General features: G+C 40.2%; 1 protein-coding gene across 1 annotated transcript in view; it reads left to right on the forward strand.

Annotated features, from left to right (window-relative positions):
- The first annotated feature begins 2,401 nt into the window (after positions 1-2,401).
- The window catches only part of DOCK3 (dedicator of cytokinesis 3), a 463,183-nt gene continuing 443,039 nt past the window's right edge, over positions 2,402-22,545 (forward strand). Inside the window, exon 1 of the mRNA XM_028479808.2 lies at positions 2,402-2,476. Coding sequence (XP_028335609.1) covers positions 2,440-2,476 — 37 coding nt within the window. The 5' untranslated portion in view covers positions 2,402-2,439. The remainder of the gene's footprint in view (positions 2,477-22,545) is intronic.

A 22,545-nucleotide genomic window follows, 5' to 3' on the forward strand; every position in this document is an offset into this window, starting at 1 on the left:
TGTAGTGAGGTGGATGGACTTAGAGTCTGTCATACAGAGTGAAGTAAGTCAGAAAGAGAAAAACAAATACCGTATGCTAACACATATATATGGAATCTAAGAAAAAATAATGGTCATGAAGAACCTAGGGGCAAGATGGGAATAAAGACACAGACCTACTAGCGAATGGACTTGAGGATATCGGGAGGGGGAAGGGTAAGCTGTGACGACGTGAGAGAGTGGCATGGACATATATACACCACCAAACGTAAAATAGGTAGCTAGTGGGAAGCAGCCACATAGCACAGGGAGATTAGCTCTGTGCTTTGTGACCACCTAGAGGGGTGGGAGGGAGGGAGACGCAAGAGGGAAGAGGTATGGGAACATATGTATATGTATAACTGATTCACTTTGTTATAAAGCAGAAACTCAGACACCATTGTAAAGCAGTTATACTCCAATAAAGATGTTAAAAAAATCAATTTCCTTCTTTAAAAAAAAAGTTGTTCAGAAGGTCTGTAGAACTTGGCATCTCTTGCTGGATAGCTCCCTGGAGAAGACTTTGTGGGAATGTGGCTTCACTCCACGGTAAACATTCCATGGTGGCCATTGGGCGGGGGTCTATCTTCCTGGAATAGTCAGCTACATAAATAAGGATATGTCTTTTATTATGTTCTTGGATCAAAAAATGTGTATATCTAGCTATTGAGAAACTCAATCATTTACGGAACATTTTCCAGGGGCAGGAGTGAGCAGCCTTCACTGGTGGGAGGAGGAGTCTATAGGTCAGGAGTCTGTGGCAATAATCCAGGTGAACACAATTAGGCCTGGGAGGAGTTACCAATCATAAGGAATATTGTGAATGAAGAATCAACAAGATCTGTTGATTACCAAGATATTCTTGTATTAGTCTTGCTTCCTATTCAACACTGTGCGTCAGGTGCTGGGCTGAGTCCTGATGGACCAGAAAGGTGACTTTAGCCTGGATTTTGCATTTTGGAGCTGACAGTCTTATAGGAAAAGTAAGGCACAAAGGCACACAGCTTGAATCCCAGGCAAAAGAAGGATCCAGTCTGCCAGCTGCAGGATCAGGGAAGATTTTCTGGAGGTAAGGCCTTGAGCTGGGCTTTGTAGAGTGGGGGTGTCCAAGACTGATAGGAATGACACCAGGATTTTGACTTGGTAGTGCTGGTGACAGAATTGTACGGATATGCTGGGATTAGGGCTAGGAACACCATGCAATCCAGATGTAGGTGGAAAAGAGAAGTCCTGCAGTTGCCAGGACTTTCCTGGTCTTTGAGCGGTTGACCTAGGGTCACAAGGTGATATTTGCAGGCCTAAGAGTGAATGGATTCTTAAGGAGGAGAGGAAGGAGAAAAGTTTCGGGACCGAACAGGAAACTCAGGATGGCCTGTAAGGCAGAGATTTAGGAGCAGCAGAGGCGGTGCCCAGGGCAGGAACAACACCTCCCTTCCGCCCCCTACTCCCCCTTCCCCCAACCCAGTGAGCAACTGCTTCCTAACTAGGAAGCCTGCAGTAATTATTCTGGCCCCAAACATTTACTACGCAGGCCAACTCAGCGAAACAAGAACCAAGGAGGCGCTAGCGGCTTCGGCCTAGGAGGAGTCCCAGAGACCTAAGAGCGAGGAGCCCGAGTATGCCCCACTTGGTTCTCCCGCGGCGACCCCACCCTGCGGGCCCGGGCGCTGCGCAGGGTGGCTCCTGGGACCTTTCCAGGGATGGGGTTGTGACAGCGCCGTGGATGACACCTGGATGGGTCTTAAAAAGGTATCCTTCCCTCCTTTCCCTGCTCTCCCCTCTCCGACCCGCGGATTTCGCGGGGATCTCGGCGTGCCTGGCAGGAGGCACTGGACGCCGAAGCCCAGGGGGTGCGAGGGCCTCCCACCTGCCCAGCCCCGCCTCCTCCAGCGCTTGCTGCCGCCCGGGGCCTTGGGCCTAAGAGCCAGTCCTGACCCCGGTGCGGCCATTCAATCGCCTCTCGCGGATTTCCCTCCGCTGCCGCGCGGCGGCGGCGACACGTGGGCTCGCGCGCGGGCTCGGGCGGCGCGAGCCCGGGCAGCGCGAGCCCCCGCGCGCCGGGAAGCAGCGCATGCGCGGGCGCCCTGCGAACCCGCTGAGGCGAGCCGAGTCGCGGCGGCGCCGGGAGCCGAGCAGCGGAGCTGTGAGGAACGAGCGGCGGCGTGAGAACGGCAGGGACTGACAGGTGGCAAACCCTCGCCCGCGCTGATCGGGTTTGCTGGGGCGCCCGCGAAACCTGGCGGTCCGGGCGTGGCGGCGGTGGCATCCCGGACGGCCTGTGAGGGATGCGCCGCCCACTGCCCTGCGCCGCCTGACCGCCCCCGCCTCGCTTAGCGGTGCGCCACAGCCGGGCCCGCGGCCGTCCCCGCCGCGCTGTCGCCTGGCCGCCGCCGCGCCCGCGGGGTCGCGCCCGGCCCGGCCATGTGGACCCCCACGGAGGAAGAGAAATACGGCGTAGGTAGGTGAGGCTCCGGCCTGGCCGCGGCGGGGGTTCGGGGGACGCGCCCTTGCTCTCGGTCTCGTGCCGGCCCCACCTCGATTCGCGCCCGCGCGCCTCCCGCCGCTGCCCGCAGGCTGCGCGGCCTCGGCGCGGGGTGTGCGCGGGGTGGGGGCGGCGCGGGCGCGAGGCGCGGGGGTGGGAGCGGGTCCCTGGGCGCGGGGAGGGCGGCAGGGGGCGCTGGCAGCGCGGCCTCGGCAGGTGCGGTCGGAGGGAGGGGTGGGCAGGGCCCCAGCGGCTCCCCGAGGTTTTTGGTGTGGGGCATAGGGCAGTTTCACCCAAGAAGGCAAATTCTGGGAACCTGTTTTCTCCTTTCTCAAACCTCAGTTTTAGTGAGTTTCTGCACCTGAGTTGATGAGCCCGATGACTCTTTATTTTTGGAGTGGAGCCTTAGGAAAAAAAAAAGGGATAAAATACGTTGACATCATTTTCCCAGTTCAGAATTTTGCAGACATTTGACTGGAAATGTTTGATCCGTTTTGGTTTGTTTTGCCTTCAATATTATAAATAATTATTACTTAAAATAGGAAGTGTTTTTGCACATGTCCCAATGTTTAGTGTATATTACAGTCACGGTTTTGTTCAGAAACAAACGAACCTGTTTTTAGATGAGACCATTATTCCTCTTAGAATCCTCTTTTTATCTGTTACAAGTGTTGAACTCCAGAAGCTAAATAATTCTTATAATACTCAACTTCTTTAAAAGGCATATTCAATAATTTAAGGGGTTGAATATTAGTTTTACTTTTATAGTGTTAGTGTTTTGTGGCGATTACATGAGAGAGGAGTTCAGCCACACTGCATTATTGTAAGTCACCTGTCATTCAGTTAGAAACAGATAGAAAAATGAGTGTACAGGTTTTTTTTCTGCCTAAGTTTTAATGGAAAATTTTAGATGGGGAAATCTGTCTAAACATAGACTTTTGTTTCCCATGTTTACTGCAGCTCAATCAAGGTTTAGTTCACAGTTCACTACAAAATAACTTTTAAACTGTCAGTGGTAACAGACGTTTAGGAATACCATCAGGCAAATTATGTGGAAACTGAATGTTTTTAAATTTAAGGACCTGCAGAGAGATCTGTGCTGGTAGAAAATCTTGTTTTGAAAGGTAACTCTGAAGTTTTTAATTAGCTATGCTCTAAGGGCATAATGATATAGGCTAGGATGGAAGTGATAAAAGGAGCCCTAGTGCTAGAGTCTCTGTTGAAATGGGATTGGGAAATAATGTGAAGAGCTGGGATTCACCTCTGGGAACATTTTATCCTTTCCCTTAGAGCATTCCCTAAATACTAAATACATTTTGTGATTTGAAGAGTTGATGGTTTATCTTTTCCGTAACTTGCTCTCAGACCTGCTTAACTAGATTAACAAATAATTGATGTGAAAGTGGTCAACTGTCCAGTGGCACCTAAGTGATAATTTTTTTCCTGCTGGGTCGGAACCTCTGAGTAGTGGAATTGACAGATTTCTGAGTCCTGGCTTCTCTTTACTGGTGTTGTGGGCAAGTTATTTAACATCATTTTCTTAATGTGTAAATTGGGGATAATATTTACCTACAGGGTTGTGAAAATCAAATGAGAGCATACCAAATGCTTAATAAATGTTAATTTCTCCCTTTCCTCTTAGTACAGTACTTAGAGTAATAACAACACTAGGCATTTCCTCAGGTGTGTTGGTTCTGAGATGGAGGCAATGCAGGGTAATTAAGATAGGCATATGTGAATCTCAAAGCACTAGGATTTGGTGTGTGATTTACTCAGGAAGATGGAAGGAAATTTTTGCATTCCTTGGACTGTGGGTTTAGCTTTAGAAAAATTTTTTCCTGTGGAGGGGTACAGCATTGGGCACAGGGTAGGACTTAAATGCTTGTTAAATGAGAGAGACAGTTATTCTGAAGACATTAGCAGCTGTGATTTAGTGTAATTTATTTGCCCTTTCTGCCAAACAAAGAAAGTCTCTATCATCTTCTCTCACAGCTTTCTTCTACTATCCCTTCCTCAGCTATGGTCTAAAAGTTCTTGTGTAGATTGTTCACACTCAGAATATGTCTTTTCCATAAGCATTTCAGGGTTACACTCCTAGGCCTTTTCATAAAAGCCAGTTCAGTCTATAAAGAGCCTAAATATGGTACTTACAGTGAGAAAAATAGTCAATTAAAAATGGTATGTTGGGCTTCCCTGGTGGCGCAGTGGTTGCGCGTCCGCCTGCCGATGCAGGGGAACCGGGTTCGCGCCCCGGTATGGGAGGATCCCACATGCCGCGGAGCGGCTGGGCCCGTGAGCCATGGCCTCTGAGCCTGCGCGTCCGGAGCCTGTGCTCCGCAACGGGAGAGGCCACAATAGAGGAAGGCCCGCATACCACAAAAAAAAAAAAAAAAAAAAGGTATGTTAGCTGCATTGTTTAATTGTTAGCTTGAAAATCTAAACATTGGACTTCTCTGGTGGTGCAGTGGTTAAGAATCCGCCTGCCAATGCAGGGGACACGGGTTCGAACCCTGGTCTGGGAAGATCCCACATGCCACAGAGCAACTAAGCCCGTGCGCCACAACTACTGAGCCTGCGCTCTAGAGCCCGCGAGCCACAACTGCAGAGCCCGCATACCACAACTACTGAAGCCTGCACGCCTAGAGCCTGTGTTCCACAACAAGAGAAGCCACCGCAGTGAGAAGCCTGTGCACTGCAACGAAGAATAGCCCCCACTCGCTGCAACTAGAGAAAAGCCCACACGCAGCAACGAAGACCCAACACAGCCAAAGATAAAATAAATAAATAAAAATAAATAAAAAAAGAAAATCTAAACATTATCATTATTCCTATGAGAAAATGTTTCAGATTTCAACTTTGATTTTTATGAGCAGCATGGAGCACAGATTTTTATCTCTGCTTGCTAACCCATAATCCTTACAGCAAGGAGGGAAAACATATCTTTTTCCCACCAATTTGTATAAATTGCTTGGATGTTGGTGAGGGAAGGAGTCCCCTGTTGCAGCAGTGCAAAGGAGTTTTTCCCAGTGCAGCTGTTCATCTGTATTTGACATTGGTAAGGTTTTTGAGATCATGTAGTAATATCTTAATGCCTTTAAAATTTATGATATAAAAATTCTGTACAAGTTATAACGCTTTCAAATTATTTGATTTATTTGCTTAGGACTAGGCAATATCTGAGCTTCCCTTTCCATTGTAATATTCTGTGATTGAGTTTACAGGAAGGGGAGAAAACTACCCTTTTTTGAAGATCAGTGATGGACCGGTCAGTGTGCTGGGGATTCTCGCTTATGTTATACCATGTAGATCCCCAGAGCAGTCTTAATGTTATCTTCATTACACAGATGATGAAATTGGATCTCAGAGGTTGTTAATCCTTTTTTGTCCTTTAACAATTAAATATTCCCCTTAATTTTCTTCTTGGCAATGGGCAATATTTTGCCATATACTTGAATCTCTTACTGTCCTTCTCTAGTATCACAAGGAGCTGTTCTTTACTGAATCCTTTTAGCCTGTGTTCTGACTCCTTATGTCTCTTCCTCTTAGAGATTCTCTGCTTTTCTTTCTGTTGCCATAAATGCTTGGAAAGTCCTGCATCTTACCATTCTTTATTTTACCTTTTCAAGAAGCTTCCTATTCTAGAGTGAATTAGGTGAGAAAAATCCAACCATTTTTGTGAAACACCTGTCTTTTCCCATATTGACTGCACCCAAACTACCAAATATAGAAACTGAAGACCGAGAAAATACTTTTTCCATCCTCCAACAGCAGTAGCAGTAAACACCACCAACAAATGAAACAAGAGTTTGTAATTAAATTCCTAGAGTAGAATAGCAGCAGAGATTTGAGTACGTGTGTTAGTTTTGCATCTTAGCAGTGAAAACGGCTTCATAATGTCATCTTGTTTATTCTGCTGTCCTGAGGTAAATTTTGTAATGATTCAGAGCATTTATTGCTTATTCTTTTCTAATCCCCACTTTCTAGATTACTGAAAGAACTGAAAGAACCAGTGTTCACAAAATTTCACTAAATATGTTGGTAAATGGGCTACAACTCATTGAAATAGTGGGCTCTTTAGTTACTTGCTCTGTAAGGAAATCCCAGCCGTTGAAGCCTTGGAAAAGGCCCTGTATCTTTATCTGTTAGAGGTAAAGACATCCACTAGGGGTAGAGAAGACATCATAAACCCAGGACTTTATTTTGCCCTGAAAAGTGAGGATGTGCTTGATGTTTTATGATCAGGGCTTTAGTGTTTACAGGGAACTTCCACATCATGATTCTGTTTGAGCTTTACACCATAAAGCTCTTTTTTTTTTTTTAAACAGATGACAAAGAAACTTTAACTGAAAGAAATTAAGTGACTGATCTAAGATACTTAAGCCAACTAAGTGCCGATTTGAGATTTCAACCTAGGACTTTGGGATTCTAATCCACAGCTGCTTTCATTACACCATGTTGCCTCTGAAAAGAATTTGTCTGTAGTGTATGTCTCTGGATCAAAAAATAAGGCCTTTTTAACAGACTTCAAATTTAAATTGGATAGTTATATTTAAGGAATTTTATTTCTATATTAAGCATTTTTATAAGACTACATAGTATTTATCGTTCTGCTTCTGAATATATGATTTGCTTTGCTGATGAGTACAGATTCAAGGCATGACAATTCATAAGGCAGGTTTTTAACAGCCTTGAGGAGTATGTTGGGTACTATTGCCCTCTTTTAAAGACATTGTTAGTAGGGAAGAAAGAAGGTGATTTCAGGAAACATTTATTGAGTGCCTTCTTAAACCGAGATGGCTTTGTTTTGATCTGGTATTCTGTAAAGCAAGCAGGAAATAATCAGCAGGAAATGATCAATATTTTAACACGAAAGTCAATATGCAACAATATTCTATAGACTATTCAAATGTTATGGTTAATTTTATCATGCAGTGTTATGAGAGAATATGCTTTAGAAACATAAAGCTTAATTGTAAACATGACACCATTTTCTATCATTTTTAGACACATTCTGAAGGATGATGTCTCAAAAGAATGGTCATTGAGGTTGAAAGTGCTTTATATTCATACCATACTTTTACATTGGTGCTGAATTTCAATTTTTAGTAGTTTGTATTATGATTATTTTTTGAATTCTTATGTCTTATGTCTTATGTCTTTATTCTTGAAGATAAGAATGATCTGAATTTATTCCCAATGTGTAAGCATTATTGGATATGCTATATTAGGGCTTTATTCCAATGTTGTACTTTTACCATAATGAACAAACCTGTTTATTATGATTATTCTCTAAAGACTCTTGTATACCCCCTCTTGATAGATTTTGTATAGGAAAGCAAGATTTTTGTTCCACATAAAGGTTCTGGGAACTTTAAATTTTTTTTCATAGGTACGTTGCCAAATTATTTTAACTGTGGCCCAAGTAACTGCAGTTGACTTGCTATATCACACATTAGGATACTCTAGTAAGGATAATTACTGTGTTGGGAAATGTCATTCAGAAACTTCCTGTTTTTCTACTTATCTACAATGGAATAAAATCTCAACCTCCTGCTTCCATCTGTTTCTCCCTCTCTCTTTAGAACTCATTCATGAGCTCTTGTTGATTGAGGAATGAGAACAAAAATTGATGGAAGAATTAATGTATGATAAATGCAGAACTGTATATTACAGACTTAGTATCATACTTTGACCTTTCTTCAAATACATCTAGTGACAGTGCCCTCACCACTTTTTGAGACAGCCCATTTTATTGTTAGACAGCTGTGATGAGAACATTCTTCCTCGTTGAATAAACTCCTTGTAATTTCTTATAAGTTTGTGTTCTGTGTTTACATATAAATAACTTCCATCATAGCCCTGCAGTAATTCATAAAATTTTAGTATTGTAAGGGATCTTAGAGATAATATGGTTTAAGGCTCCAGAGCTAAGTAAGACCAGTGGAATAGCTAACATTCATTAAGTGTTTTCTGTGTGCCCAGCACTTGCTTGTTATGGCTCAAATTTGCTTTTTCAGCCTCATCTGCTGACTTACTTGTATTTTACACTTTAGCCAAACTGAACTTTCCCCAAGTCCTTCTGTCTGGACTTAATTATACCAGTGCTGCCATGTGCCAGGACTGTTTGCCATCTATTAAACACTTCTTATTATTTGCTGCATCATGTCTCTGTTCATATTCTTTCTGTGTGGGGTGCCTCCCTCCATCTTCATCTCTCAGATCTTCATCTCTCAGATTCTTTCCTATCTGTTAAGGCGTCTATCATGTATTACTATCTTTGTAAATCTTTTTCTACCTTGACCATGCCCCTTTCTTTCTCCAACCAAACAGATTTTATTCTATGATACTTTATATCTTACCGTGGTATATTTATTCTATCCTCTTCCATTAGATTAATGTCCTTCCAACTTTTGACTACGATCTACAATAAGAAATACAATTAAAATTATTATCTCTTATGTGTGTATGTTTATACTATACACACACATGAAAAAGTTAAACAGAAGTTTCATGGTATAGTATTTTGTAGAGTGTACTCTGATGTTTCTATTCATTTCTATTTCATCAAAAAATATTGGTGGCAGCACAATTGATTTTTTGACCCATGGTTAACTCTGATTTAGGCTATAAACTCTGTAAAGTAGGGATTCTGCCATATTTACAGTTGACCCTTGAACAATGCAGGGGTTGGAGCGCCAACCCCTCACACAGTCAAAAATCTGTGTTCCGCTATTTCTGCCTTAAAAACAAAGGAGATGATAAAATGACTCACCCAAGGGCAGGAAGCTGAAACAGTCTGGATGGAATCAGAACTCAAACCCTGGTTCTTTTGATTCCACATATTGTGATCTCTAATTAAATGCAAACTTTTCCCCTCACTTAGTTAAAGATCTGTAACATGAAAATACAGGTACTATATTTATTGAAAAAAATTGTGTATAAATGGACCTGCACAGTTCAAACCTGTGTTGTTAAAGGGTCAACTGTATCTTTGTGTTCTTGACAGACATAACTCAGTACCAGGCATATAGAAGGTTTTATACATGTATTTTAGCTTTGAGTTGGATGTTTTTGGTTAACGTGGTATAAAGCCTGACATTCGGACACTTTTGAGCTGCCATTTCACACTAATTACTCATACTGGTTTTATAACAGCTAAACTCTAGATTTTATTGCATATTAACTGAAGTAAAGCTAGATCTCTGTCCTGAATGTGTGCTATTGATAATAAACATAAATGTAAAATTTTAGTTTCATTTAAAAAAGATTTTACATTTATTTTCATTACATTTCATTGAGGGGGAGCATATTTGGCTTGCCACTGTTGGTCCTAAATGGGGGGTGGGCTCTCTGTATTTGGCTCATTAGTACAACTTGTCAAGTCTTTTTTGTAGCTTGAGTTTGTCATCCCACATATTATCATCTTTTCTTTGAAGTTTCACCTACACAGTTGATAAACCTGTCTTCTGTCCTTTTCCAAGTGGCTGATAAAAATGTTGAACGGAATAGGAAAAAAATTTCATTACCTAGAGGGAAGTGTCCAGTTTATAAAGGAGTAGATTTTGTTATGTTGTGTTTTGAATGCAAATTATCAGGATGACTTAGTGAATGCTTCATGACAGTGCCAGCTGTGCCACCTTTGTGAACCTGATAGTGTTTGGGGTTAGGATGTGTTCCTGGCCAGACTGTGGTCTATGGCCAAGGAGGAAGGATGCTGCTAAAGTCTGTGTGGCCTTACTTTTAAGTGTGGGGAGTGATAAAGATATATTAACATTAAAAAGATCTGAAGTCCATTTTCATCTTCATGTATAGGAGGAAGGGTGGCACGAAACTTTTCTTGAGTTTTATTTCTGATGTTCTTTCCACATTCCCTACACTTGAGATATGCTGGACAACTCACCCTTTTCCAGGCAAGCCTAAAACTCTCCTACGTTTGTCGCTTTGCTTGGTTGTTATAATATGACAGGAATGCAATGACTACCTTTCTCTGCCTGGGGAATGCCACCTTAAAAAGCTGAAATGTCATCTTCTCTTTGATGCCTTCCCCAGCTCTGCCCAATAATAAGCATTGCTTCTTGCTCCTATAGCAGTTGGTACCAACCTCTAGTATGGCACTTATCCCTTTAGATCATGCTTAATTGCATGTCTTTGCCTCAGGGGATTGAGCTTCTCCAGGACAAGGAATTTTGTCTTCGTGTTTGTAACCCCAGGACCTAGCACATAGTGAGGGATCAATAAAAGTGAAAAGTTTTATTTTGCTTTGTTAATCCTGATAGTATTTTATTTTAAAAAAATTATTTATTTATTTATTTTGGCTGCACTGGGCCTTCGTTGCAGCGCATGGGCTTCTCTAGTTGCGGCATGTGGGTTTAGTTGCAGCATGTGGGATCTTACTTCCCCGACCAGGGATTGAACCTGGGCCCCCTGCTTTGGGATCGCGGAGTCTTAACCACTGGACCACCAGGGAGGTCCCCCTGATAGTATTTTAAAAGGCAGGCTGTAAGTCTAATAATATTTAGTTGTTAGAAATCTGTGACATCATGAATACACTTTTTTTTTCCTCAGCCTTTCTCTTTCTTGAGTCTGTTAGGAAGGTTTACTGCCTGTGGCTGAGATGAGATGACTGATTTTGGGTGGGAGCCTTAGGATTCCAGTATGAATCCATCTCACCTAGAGTTTCACGGTTATCACAACAGTGATTCAGGAAATTTGTAGCAGGTAATTGGGATGCCGCTTGAATTTACCCCAACAATACCTCTTTCATTTGACACCTTTGGGGAAGCCGTGTTTTGGATGAGTGACTTTTCCATAGAACTCAAGGTTAAACCTTTAAAAGCACCAAGAAAATTTTTTTCTGTTGGATTTTTTTTATGGTAAAAGATAATATGTTCCATTCTTCCCTGTATTGAATTCAATATGTTGAATACATTTGAGCTTTTTCTGTGTAACATTTCCCTTCTGATTACATAAGATATATATTCATTATAGATATGTCAGTAACTATAGAAAAACACACAAAAAAGAAAATAAGGGTGATATCTTATTTTTGTTACCCAGACATAACCCCTCTCAACACACTGGCATATCTTTCCAGTCTTTTTTTCTGATGCAGGCATTTAAAATAAATTTAGGCCTATACTGTTTATATTGTCATTCAGTATTTTATTTTATTTTACTTTTAAAACTCAAGTAATTTATTTATTGGCCATGCAGCATGTGGGATCTTAGTTCCCTGACCAGGGATCAAAACCACGCCCCTTGCAGTGGAAGCATGGAGTCTTAACCACTGGACCACCAGGGAAGTCCCAACAGTCTTTTATTTTAAATCTGCTATACTGTGAACATTTTCTTATGTCTGGAATGTCATTGTTTTAATGACTGCTGTTCCATTAGGTACTATATTAGGTACTATAATTTACCTAATCTCCTACTTCTGAACAGTTGGTCATTAGAAATTAACTATTGCCAGGACAGTGAGGGTACTTGTTTCTCTGCACCCTTGTCAGTATAGGGCATTATTTTCTCCACAAATTTGCATCTTCAAAAATTTAAAAATTGATACATGCTTAAGAGGAATAAATTCTCTGGCATTACAAAAATAAAGTATCCTGTACTACCATTTCAACTTCTTGGGCATCATTTGTTTAATTGAACTTTCTGACTATTTGATATTGTTAATACAAATAAGTGATTATGACTTTGATACAGTGATACTTGTTTGCTTCCTCACTGAAATCCCTGGGAAGATCACTAATTCCAGTTAGTGGTTCTCTTGTTTGTTCCTTTTCTCATCTGGCTGTGATGCTCTCTGGGAATTTGGTGGTGGTGGTGGTGGTCGGGGAGGGGGTATATGTGAGACTCTTCGACTCGCTATCAGTGACTTGAAATGGTATTTTTGCTTTTTGTTTTGGTATTCTTTCTATCTCTGTACATTTCTGTTCTCTGTAGCTACTTCCAGTGTCATTCGTTTCCTTTTCCTGTTTGCCAGCCACTCTTTGCTGTTTGCTTCTTTCCCCAGCCATACATACCTTTTCAGGCTAGACCCGAATTGAACTTGTTCAAGGGAAACTGGGTAATCAACTCTATGGAAAACTAAAGTGGCTCCTTTCCTTTATATTGGAGTGAAATTCAGTGCCTTTATGAAAAACTTAGACCTGTTAAAAGAACTTTCTGACTCATGGCCAGGGCTGGGCTCTGTAGGAATGCCTGGCTTTGGAACAGAGGCAGTGCTCTGGGAGTGATAGAGCCTAATGCAGATTTGCTCCATGCAGAGCAGTTTCCCCTCTGGGTGGCTGCATGTAGGTATGACTTCTGGTACTGCTGCAGCCATCTTGTTATCATGAAGAAAGCCAGGAAGGGAGAGGGGGATTTGTTTTGCTTTTTGGTATGGGAAAGGGAAGAAGCACTTAGGTAGGTGCTTGGACCATTATGAATGGAGGGAAGGAACTGTTTGAAAACAACAACTTTTGATACATTTAAACATACTGAAATATTTAAGCTCTGATAAGACAGTGGTGTATGATTGTAGGTAATGAGACTCTGGTTGTCCCACAAAGCACTCATTGTTTTTATTGATTTGCTTTCTCAGAAGCCATAGCAGGTTTCTGTGTTAGTTATGTAGAGTAATGAACTGTTTTAATTGGTTAATTCTTCACCCTGATATTTACAATTTACCCACATTAAGTGTACAATTTAGTGGCATTAAATACATTCAAATTGTTGTATAGCTATCACTACTATTTATTTCCAGAGCTCTTTTTATCATCCCAAACAAAAACTCTATACCCCTTCCTGCAGCTCCAGGTAACCTCTATTCTACTTTCTGTCTCTGTGAATTTGATTATTCTAGATACCTCATATAAATGGAATCATACAATATTTGTCTTTTTGTATTCGGCTTATTTTACTTAGCATAACATTTTCAGGGTTCGTGCATGTTGTAGCAGGCATCAAAATTTCATTCCTTTTTATGTCTGAATAATATCCCATTGTGTGAGTATATATCACATTTATTTATCCATTCATCTGTTGTTGTACACTCAGGTAGTTTCCACCTTTTGGCTCTTATGAATTAAGCTGCTATGAATATTAGTGTGCAAGTATTTGTTAGAGTCCTTCTTTTTGGATCTCTTGGGTGTATACCTAGCATTGGAATTGCTGGATTAAATGGTAATTCATGTTTAACTTCTTGAGAAATCACCTAACTATTTTCCACACCAGTTGTACAATTTTACATTACCACCAACAACTCGTGAGAGTCCCACATCCTCGCCAACACTTCTTATTTTTTGATAATAGCCATCCTAATGGGTGTGAAGTGGTATCTCACTGTGGTTTTGATTTGCATTTCCCTAGTGATTAGTGATGTTGAGCATCTTTTCATGTACTTATTGGCTATCAGTATATTTTCGTTGGAGAAATATTCCATTGTATATGTATGTATGTACCACATTTTGTTTATCCGTTCTTTGTTCATGGACACTTGGGTTGTTTCTGCCTTTCGATAGAAATTGTGAATAATGCTATAATGAACATTTGGCATCCAAGTTTCTATTTGACTCCCTGTTTTAAATCCTTTGGGTATATATTTAGGAGTGGAATTGCTTACCATTTGGTAATTCTATGTTTAGTTTTTTGGGGAACCACCACGCTGTTTTCTGTAGTGCCTGTACCATTTTACTTTGCCATCAGCAATGCACGAGGATTCCAGTCTCTTTACATCCTTGCTAATACTTGTTATTTTCTGTCTTTTAAAAAAATGTTTCTATAAATGGCCATCCAAATGGGTGTGAAGTGGTATTTCATTGCGGTTTTTAAAAAATTTTAATTAATTAATTAATTTATTTATTTATTTATATTTGGCTGCATTGGGTCTTCGTTGCTGAATGCGGACTTTCTCTAGTTGCGGTGAGCGGGGGCTACTCTTGCTTTTGGTTTGCGGACTTCTCATTGCGGTGGCTTCTCTTGTTGCGGGGCACGGGCTCTAGGTGCATGGGCTTCAGTAGCTGTGGCATGTGGGCTCAGTAGTTGTGGTGCACAGGCCTAGTTGCTCCGTGACATGTGGGATCTTCCTGGACCAGCGCTTGAACCTGTGTCCTCTGCACCGTCAGGTGGATTCCTAACCACTGCGCCACCGGGGAAGTCCCTCATTGTGGTTTTGATGTGCATTTTTCCTAATAATTAGTGATGTTGAGCGTCTTTTCATGTGCTTATTGGCCATTTGCTTGTTGTTTTTGGAGAAACGTCTATTCAAGTACTCAGGCGGACGCGCAACCACTGCGCCACCAGGGAAGCCCCTTTGCCCATTTTAAAATAGATTTTTGTTGCTGTTGTTAGTTTGTAGCTCTTTATATATTCTGGATATTAATTCTTTATCAGATACATGGTTTACAGATGTTTTCTCCCATTTCATGGTTTGCCTTCTCACTCTGTTATAGTGTCCTTTGATGTACAGAAGTTTTAAATTTTGACACAGTCTAATTTATGTTCTCTTTTGTCATTTGTGCTTTTGGTGTCATATTCAAGAAATCATGGTCAAATCCATCATGAGGCTTTCCCCCATGTTTCCTTCTAAGAGTTTTATAGTTTTAGCTTTTACATTTAGGCCTTTGATCCATTTTGAGTTAATTTTTGCATATGGCATAAGGTAAGGGTCCAGCTTCATTCTTTTGTATATGGATGTCCAGTTTTCTCAGCATTGTTTGTTGAGAAGTCTGTCTTTCCCATTGAATGGTCTTAGCACCTTTGTTTGAAAATCATTTGGCCATGTATTTGACGTTTATTTTTGGGCTCTATCTCTATGCTGATATGTCTGTCTTTATGCCAGTACCACACTGTTTTCTGTGCCTTTGTAGCAGGTTTTGAAATCAGGAAGTGTGAGTACTCCCATTTTGTTCTTCTTTTTCAAGTTTGTTTTGCCTCTTTGGGGTCCCTTGAGATTCCATATGAATTTTAGGAAGAATTTTTCTATTTCTACAAAAAGTGCCATTGGGATTTTGACAGGAATGGCAATGAATTTGTAGATTGCTTTAGGTAGTATTGTCATATTAACAATATTAATTCTTCCAGTCAGTGATCACGGATACTTTACATTTACTTAGGTTGTCTTTATTTATTTTATTTTATTTATTATTATTATTATTATTTTTGGCTGCGTTGGGTCTTTGTTGCTGCACATGGGCTTTCTCTAGTTGCGGCGAGTGGGGACTACTCTTCGTTGCGGTGCGTGGGCTTCTCGTTGCGGTGGCTTCTCTTGTTGTGGAGCACGGCTCTAGACGCGTGGGCTTCAGTAGTTGCAGCGTGTGGGCTCAGTAGTTGCAGCATGTGGGCCCTAGAGTGAGCAGGCTTCAGTAGTTGTGGCGCAAGAGCTCAGTAGTTGTGGCTCGCGGGCTCTAGAGCGTAGGCTCAGTAGTTCTGGCACAGGCTTAGTTGCTCCTCAGCATGCGGGATCTTCCCGGATTAGGGATCACCCGTGTCCCCTGCATTGGCAGGCGGATTCTTAACCACTGCACCACCAGGAAAGTCCTTGGAATTGTTTTCTTAATTTTGTTTTTGTATTGTTCATTGTTTTTTTTTTAACATCTTTATTGGAGTATAATTGCTTTACAATGGTGTGTTAGTTTCTGCTTTACAACAAAGTGAATCAGTTATACATATACATATGTTCCCATATCTCTTCCCTCTTGCGTCTCCCTCCCTCCCACCCTCCCTATCCCACCCCTCTAGGTGGTCACAGACCACCTAGCTGATCTCCCTGTGCCATGCGGCTGCTTCCCACTAGCTATCCACCCTACGTTTGGTAGTGTATATATGTCCATGCCACTCTCTCACTTCGTCACAGCTTACCCTTCCCCCTCCCCATATCCTCAAGGCCATGCTCTAGTAGGTCTGTGTTTTATTCCTGTCCTACCTCTAGTCTCTTCATGACATTTTTTTTCTTAGATTCCATATAAATGTGTTAGCATACGGTATTTGTTTTTCTCCTTTTGACTTACCTCACTCTGTATGACAGACTCCAAGTCCATCCACATCACTACAAATAACTCAGTTTTGTTTCTTTTTATGGCTAATATTCCATTGTATATATGTGCCACGTCTTCTTTATCCATTCATCTGTTGATGGACACATGTTGCTTCCATGTCCTGGCTATTGTAAATAGAACTGCAATGAACATTTGTATTGTTCATTGTTAATGTAGTTTTGCATGTTAATTTTATATCGTGCAACTGCTGAGTTCATCTGTTAGCCCTAACATTTTTTTTTCTGACTTCATTCTTTAAGATTTTCTACATATAAGATCATGTCATCTGCAAAGAGGGATCATTTTATTTCTTCCTTTCATATTTGGATGCCTTTTGTTTCTTTTTCTTGCCCAATTACTACTCTGGCTAGAACTTCTAGCACTGTGTTGAAAAGGCGAAAGCTGTCATTCTCGTCTTGCTCCTGATCTTAGAGGAAAAGCTTTCAGTCTTTCACACTGAGTATGATGCTTGCTGTAGATTTTTCAAATTTTTTTCTTTTTTTCTTAACAAGGTTAGTTTTCATTTCACTTAACCCAAGCTACTACTTGTTCATGCCCAGACTGTGTGTGTTGTTTGTATCTGTAAAAGTATGTATCTGGGCATTTTATCTCTTCTTCTTCTCAGTATTTTTTTTTGAACTTTACTTATTTATTTTTTATACAGCAGCTTTTTATTAGTTGTCTATTTTACACATATTAGTGTATATATGTCAATCACAATCTCCCATTTCATCCCACCACCACCCACCCCCCATTTTCCTCCCTTGGTGTCCATACGTTTGTTCTCTACATCTGTGTTTCTATTTCTCCCTTGCAAACTGGTTCATCTGTTCCATTTTTCTACATTTCACATATATGCGTTAATATATGATATTTGTTTTTCTCTTTCTGACTTACTTCAATCTATATGATAGTCTGCAGGTCCATCCACGTCTCTGCAAATGACCTGATTTCATTCCTTTTTATGGCTGAGTAATATTCCATTGTATATATGTACCACATCTTCTTTATCCGTTAGTCTGTCAGTAGGCATTTAGGTTGCTTCCATGACCAGGTTATTGTTAATAGTGCTGCAATGAACATTGGGGTGCATGTGTCTTTTTGAATTATGGTTTTCTTAGGGTATGTGCCCAGTAGTGGGATTGCTGGTTCATATGGTAGTTACATTTTTAGTTTTTTAAGGAACCTCCATACTGTTCTCCATAGTGGTTGTATCAATTTACATTCCCACCAACAGTGCAAGAGGGTTCCCTTTTCTCCACACCCTCTCCAGCATTTGTTTGTAGATTTTCTGATGATGCCCAATCTAACTGGTGTGAGGTGATACCTCGTTGTAGTTCTGATTTGCATTTCTCTGATAATCAGTGATGTTGAGTAGCTTTTCATGTGCCTCTTGGCCATCTGCATGTCTTCTTTGGAGAAATGTCTATTTAGGGCTTCGGCTCATTTTTTAATTGTGTTGTTTGTTTTCTTAATATTGAGCTAATGAGCTGTTTATATATTTTGGAGATTAATCCTTTGTCTGTTGATTCATTTGGAAATATTTTCTCCCATTCTGAGGGTTGTCTTTTCGTCTTGTTTATAGTTTCCTTTGCTGTGCAAAAGCTTTTATGTTTCTTAGGTCCCATTTGTTTATTTTTGTTTTTATTTCCATGACTCTAGGAGGTGGGTCAAAAAAGATCTTGTGTGATTTATTCCAGAGTGTTCTTCCTATGTTTTCCTCGAAGCGTTTTATAGTGTCTGGCCTTACATTTAGGTCTTTAATCCATTTTGAGTTTATTTTTGTGTATGGTGTTAGGGAGTGTTCTAATTTCATTTTTTTACATGTGGCTGTCCAATTTTCCCAGCACCACTTATTGAAGAGACTGTCTTTTCTCCATTGTATGTCGTTGCCTCGTTTGTCATAGATTAGTTGACCATAGGTGCATGGGTTTATTTCTGGGCTTTCTATCCTGTTCCATTGATCTGTTTTTTTTTGTTTTTGTGCCAGTACCATATTGTCTTGATTACTGTAGCTTTGTAGTGTAGTCTGAAGTCAGAGAGTCTGATTCCTCCAGCTCCATTTTTTCCCCTCAAGATTGCTTTGGCTATTCGGGGTCTTTTGTGTCTACATACAAATTTTAAGATTTTTTGTTCTAGTTATGTAAAAAATGCCGTTGGTAATTTGATAGGGATTGCACTGAATCTGTAGATGGCTTTGGGTAGTATAGTCATTTTCACAATATTGATTCTTCCAATCCAAGAACATGGTATATCTTTCCATCTGTTTTTGTCATCTTTGATATCTTTCATCAGTGCCTTATAGTTTCTTGAGTACAGGTCTTTTACCTCCTTAGGTAGGTCTAGTCCTAGGTATTTTATTCTTTTTGTTGCAGTGGTGAATGGGATTGTTTCCTTAATTTCTCTTTCTGATCTTTTGTTGTTAGTGTATAGGCATGCAAGAGATTTCTGTGCGTTAATTTTGTGACCTGCAACTTTACCAGATTCATTGATTAGCTCTAGTAGTTTTCTGGTGGCATCTTTAGGATATTGTCTTGATTACTGTAGCTTTGTAGTGTTGTCTGAAGTCAGAGAGTCTGATTCCTCCAGCTCCATTTTTTCCCCTCAAGATTGCTTTGGCTATTCGGGGTCTTTTGTGTCTACATACAAATTTTAAGATTTTTTGTTCTAGTTATGTAAAAAATGCCGTTGGTAATTTGATAGGGATTGCACTGAATCTGTAGATGGCTTTGGGTAGTATAGTCATTTTCACAATATTGATTCTTCCAATCCAAGAACATGGTATATCTTTCCATCTGTTTTTGTCATCTTTGATATCTTTCATCAGTGCCTTATAGTTTCTTGAGTACAGGTCTTTTACCTCCTTAGGTAGGTCTAGTCCAAGGTATTCTATTCTTTTTGTTGCACTGGTAAATGGGATTGTTTCCTTAATTTCTCTTTCTGATCTTTTGTTGTTAGTGTATAGGCATGCAAGAGATTTCTGTGCGTTAATTTTGTGACCTGCAACTTTACCAGATTCATTGATTAGCTCTAGTAGTTTTCTGGTGGCATCTTTAGGAATATCTATGTGTAGTATAATGTCATCTGCAAACAGTGACAGTTTTATTTCTTGTTTTCCAATTTGTATTTCTTTTATTTCTTTTTCTTCTCTGATTGCTGTGGCTAGGACTTCCAAAACTGTATTCAATAATAGTGGTGAGAGTGGACATCCTTGTCTTGTTCCCGATCTTAGAGGAAATGCTTTCAGTTTTTCACCATTGAGAATGATGTTTGCTGTAGGTTTGTTGTATATCGCCTTTATATGTTGAGGTAATTTCCCTCTATGCCCACTTTCTGGAGAGTTTTTATCATAAATTGGTGTTGAATTGTGTCAAAAGCTTTTTCTGCATCTATTGAGATGGTCATACGGTTTTTATTCTTCAGTTTCTTAATATGGTGTATCACATTTGCGTATACCGAAGAATCCTTGCATCCCTGGCATAAATCCCACTTGATTATGGTGTATGATCCTTTTAACGTGTTGTTGGATTCCGTTTGCTAATATTTTGTTGAGGATTTTTGCATCTATATTCATCAGTGATATTGGTCTGTAACTTTCTTTTTTTGTAGTATCTTTGTGTGGTTTCAGTATCAGGGTGATGGTGGCCTTGTAGAATGAGTTTGGGAGTGTTCCTCCCTCTGCAATATTTTGGAAGAGTTTCAGAAGGATAGGCGTTAGCTCTTCTCTAAATGTTTGATAGAATTCGCCTGTGAAGCCATCTGGTCCTGGACTTTGTTTGTTGGAAGATTTTAAATCACAGTCTCAATTTCATTATTTGTGATTGATCTGTTCATATTTTTTATTTCTTCCTGGTTCAGTCTCAGAAGGTTGTGCATTTCTAAGAATTTGTCCATTTCTTACAGGTTGTCCATTTTATTGGTTGCTAATATTTTGTTGAGGATTTTTGCATCTATATTCATCAGTGATATTGGTCTGTAACTTTCTTTTTTTGTAGTATCTTTGTGTGGTTTCAGTATCAGGGTGATGGTGGCCTTGTAGAATGAGTTTGCGAGTGTTCCTCCCTCTGCAATATTTTGGAAGAGTTTCAGAAGGATGGGCGTTAGCTCTTCTCTAAATGTTTGATAGAATTCGCCTGTGAAGCCATCTGGTCCTGGACTTTGTTTGTTGGAAGATTTTAAATCACAGTCTCAATTTCATTATTTGTGATTGATCTGTTCATATTTTTTATTTCTTCCTGGTTCAGTCTCAGAAGGTTGTGCATTTCTAAGAATTTGTCCATTTCTTACAGGTTGTCCATTTTATTGGCATAGAGTTGCTTGTAGTAGTCTCTTATGATGCTTTTTATTTCTGCAGTGTGCATCGTAACGTCTCCTCTTTCATTTCTAATTTTATTGATTTGAGTCCTCTCCCTCTTTTTCTTGATGAGTCTGGCTAAAGGTTTATGAGTTTTGTTAACAAATTGAAACAAATTGTTTCTTTGTTTTATTTCATTTATTTCTGCTTTGATGTTTATGATTTCTTTCCTTCTACTGTCTTTGGGTTTTGTTTGTTCTTCTTTCTCTAGTTCCTTTAGATGTAAGGTTAGATTGTTTATTTGAGATTTTTCTTGTTTCTTGAGGTTGGATTGTATTGCTATAAACTTCTCTCTGAGAACTGCTTTTGCTGCATCCCATAGGTTTTGGATCGTCGTGTTTTCGTTGTCATTTGTCTCTAGGTATTTTTTGATTTCCTCAGTGATCTCTTGGTTATTTAGTAACGAATTGTTTAGCCTCCATGTGTTTGTGTTTTTTACGTTTTTTCCACTGTAATTGATTTCTCATCTCATAGCGTTGTGGTCGGAAAAGATGCTTGATATGATTTCAGTTTTCTTAAATTTACTGGCGCTTGATTTGTGACCCAAGATGTGATCTATCCTGGAGAATGTTCCCTGTGCACTTGAGAAGAAAGTGTAATCTGCTGTTTTTGGATGGAAAGTCCTATAAATACCAATTAAATCTGTCTGGTCTGTTGTATCATTTAAAGCTTGTGTTTCCTTATTAATTTTCTGTCTGGATGATTTGTCCATTGGTGTAAGTGAGGTGTTAAAGTCCCCCACTATTATTGTGTTACTGTCGATTTCCTCTTTTATAGCTGTTAGCATTTGCCTTATGTATTGAGGTGCTTCTATGTTGGGTGCATATATATTTATGATTGTTATATTTTCTTCTTGGATTGATTCCTTGATCATTATGTAGTGTCCTTCCTTGTCTCTTATAACATTCTTTATTTTTTTATTTTTTATTTTTTGCGGTACGCGGGCCTCTCACTGTTGTGGCCTCTCCCGTTGCGGAGCACAGGCTCTGGACGCGCAGGCTCCGCGGCCATGGCTCACGGGCCCAGCCGCTCCGCGGCATGTGGGATCTTCCCCGACCGGGGCACGAACCCATGTCCCCTGCATCGGCAGGTGGACTCTCAACCACTGCGCCACCAGGGAAGCCCAACATTCTTTATTTTAAAGTCTGTTTTCTCTGATACTAGAACTGCTACTCCAGCTTTCTTTTTCGTTCTTTTCTTTTTTTTGCAAGATTAAATATATACTTATATTCATGGTGGTTCTTTGAGGAGATAAACAAAATTGATAAACCATTAGCCAGACTCATCAAGAAAAAAAGGGAGAAGACTCAAATCAATAGAATTAGAAATGAAAGAGGAGAAGTAACAACTGACACTGCAGAAATACAAAAGATTATGAGAGATTACTACAAGCAACTCTATGCCAATAAAATGGACAATCTGGAAGAAATGGACAAATTCTTAGAAATGCCAACCTGCCGAGACTGAACCAGGAAGAAGTAGAAAATATGAACAGACCAACCACAAGCACTGAGATTGAAGCTGTGATTAAAAATCTTCCAACAAACAAAAGCCCAGGACCAGATGGCTTCACAGGCGAATTCTATCAAACATTTAGAGAAAAGCTAACACCTATCCTTCTCAAACTCTTCCAAAAGATAGCAGAGGGAAGAACACTCCCAAACTCATTC

The sequence above is a fragment of the Physeter macrocephalus genome, chromosome 18 (assembly GCF_002837175.3).
Source record: "Physeter macrocephalus isolate SW-GA chromosome 18, ASM283717v5, whole genome shotgun sequence".
Taxonomy (NCBI): Eukaryota; Metazoa; Chordata; class Mammalia; order Artiodactyla; family Physeteridae; genus Physeter; species Physeter macrocephalus.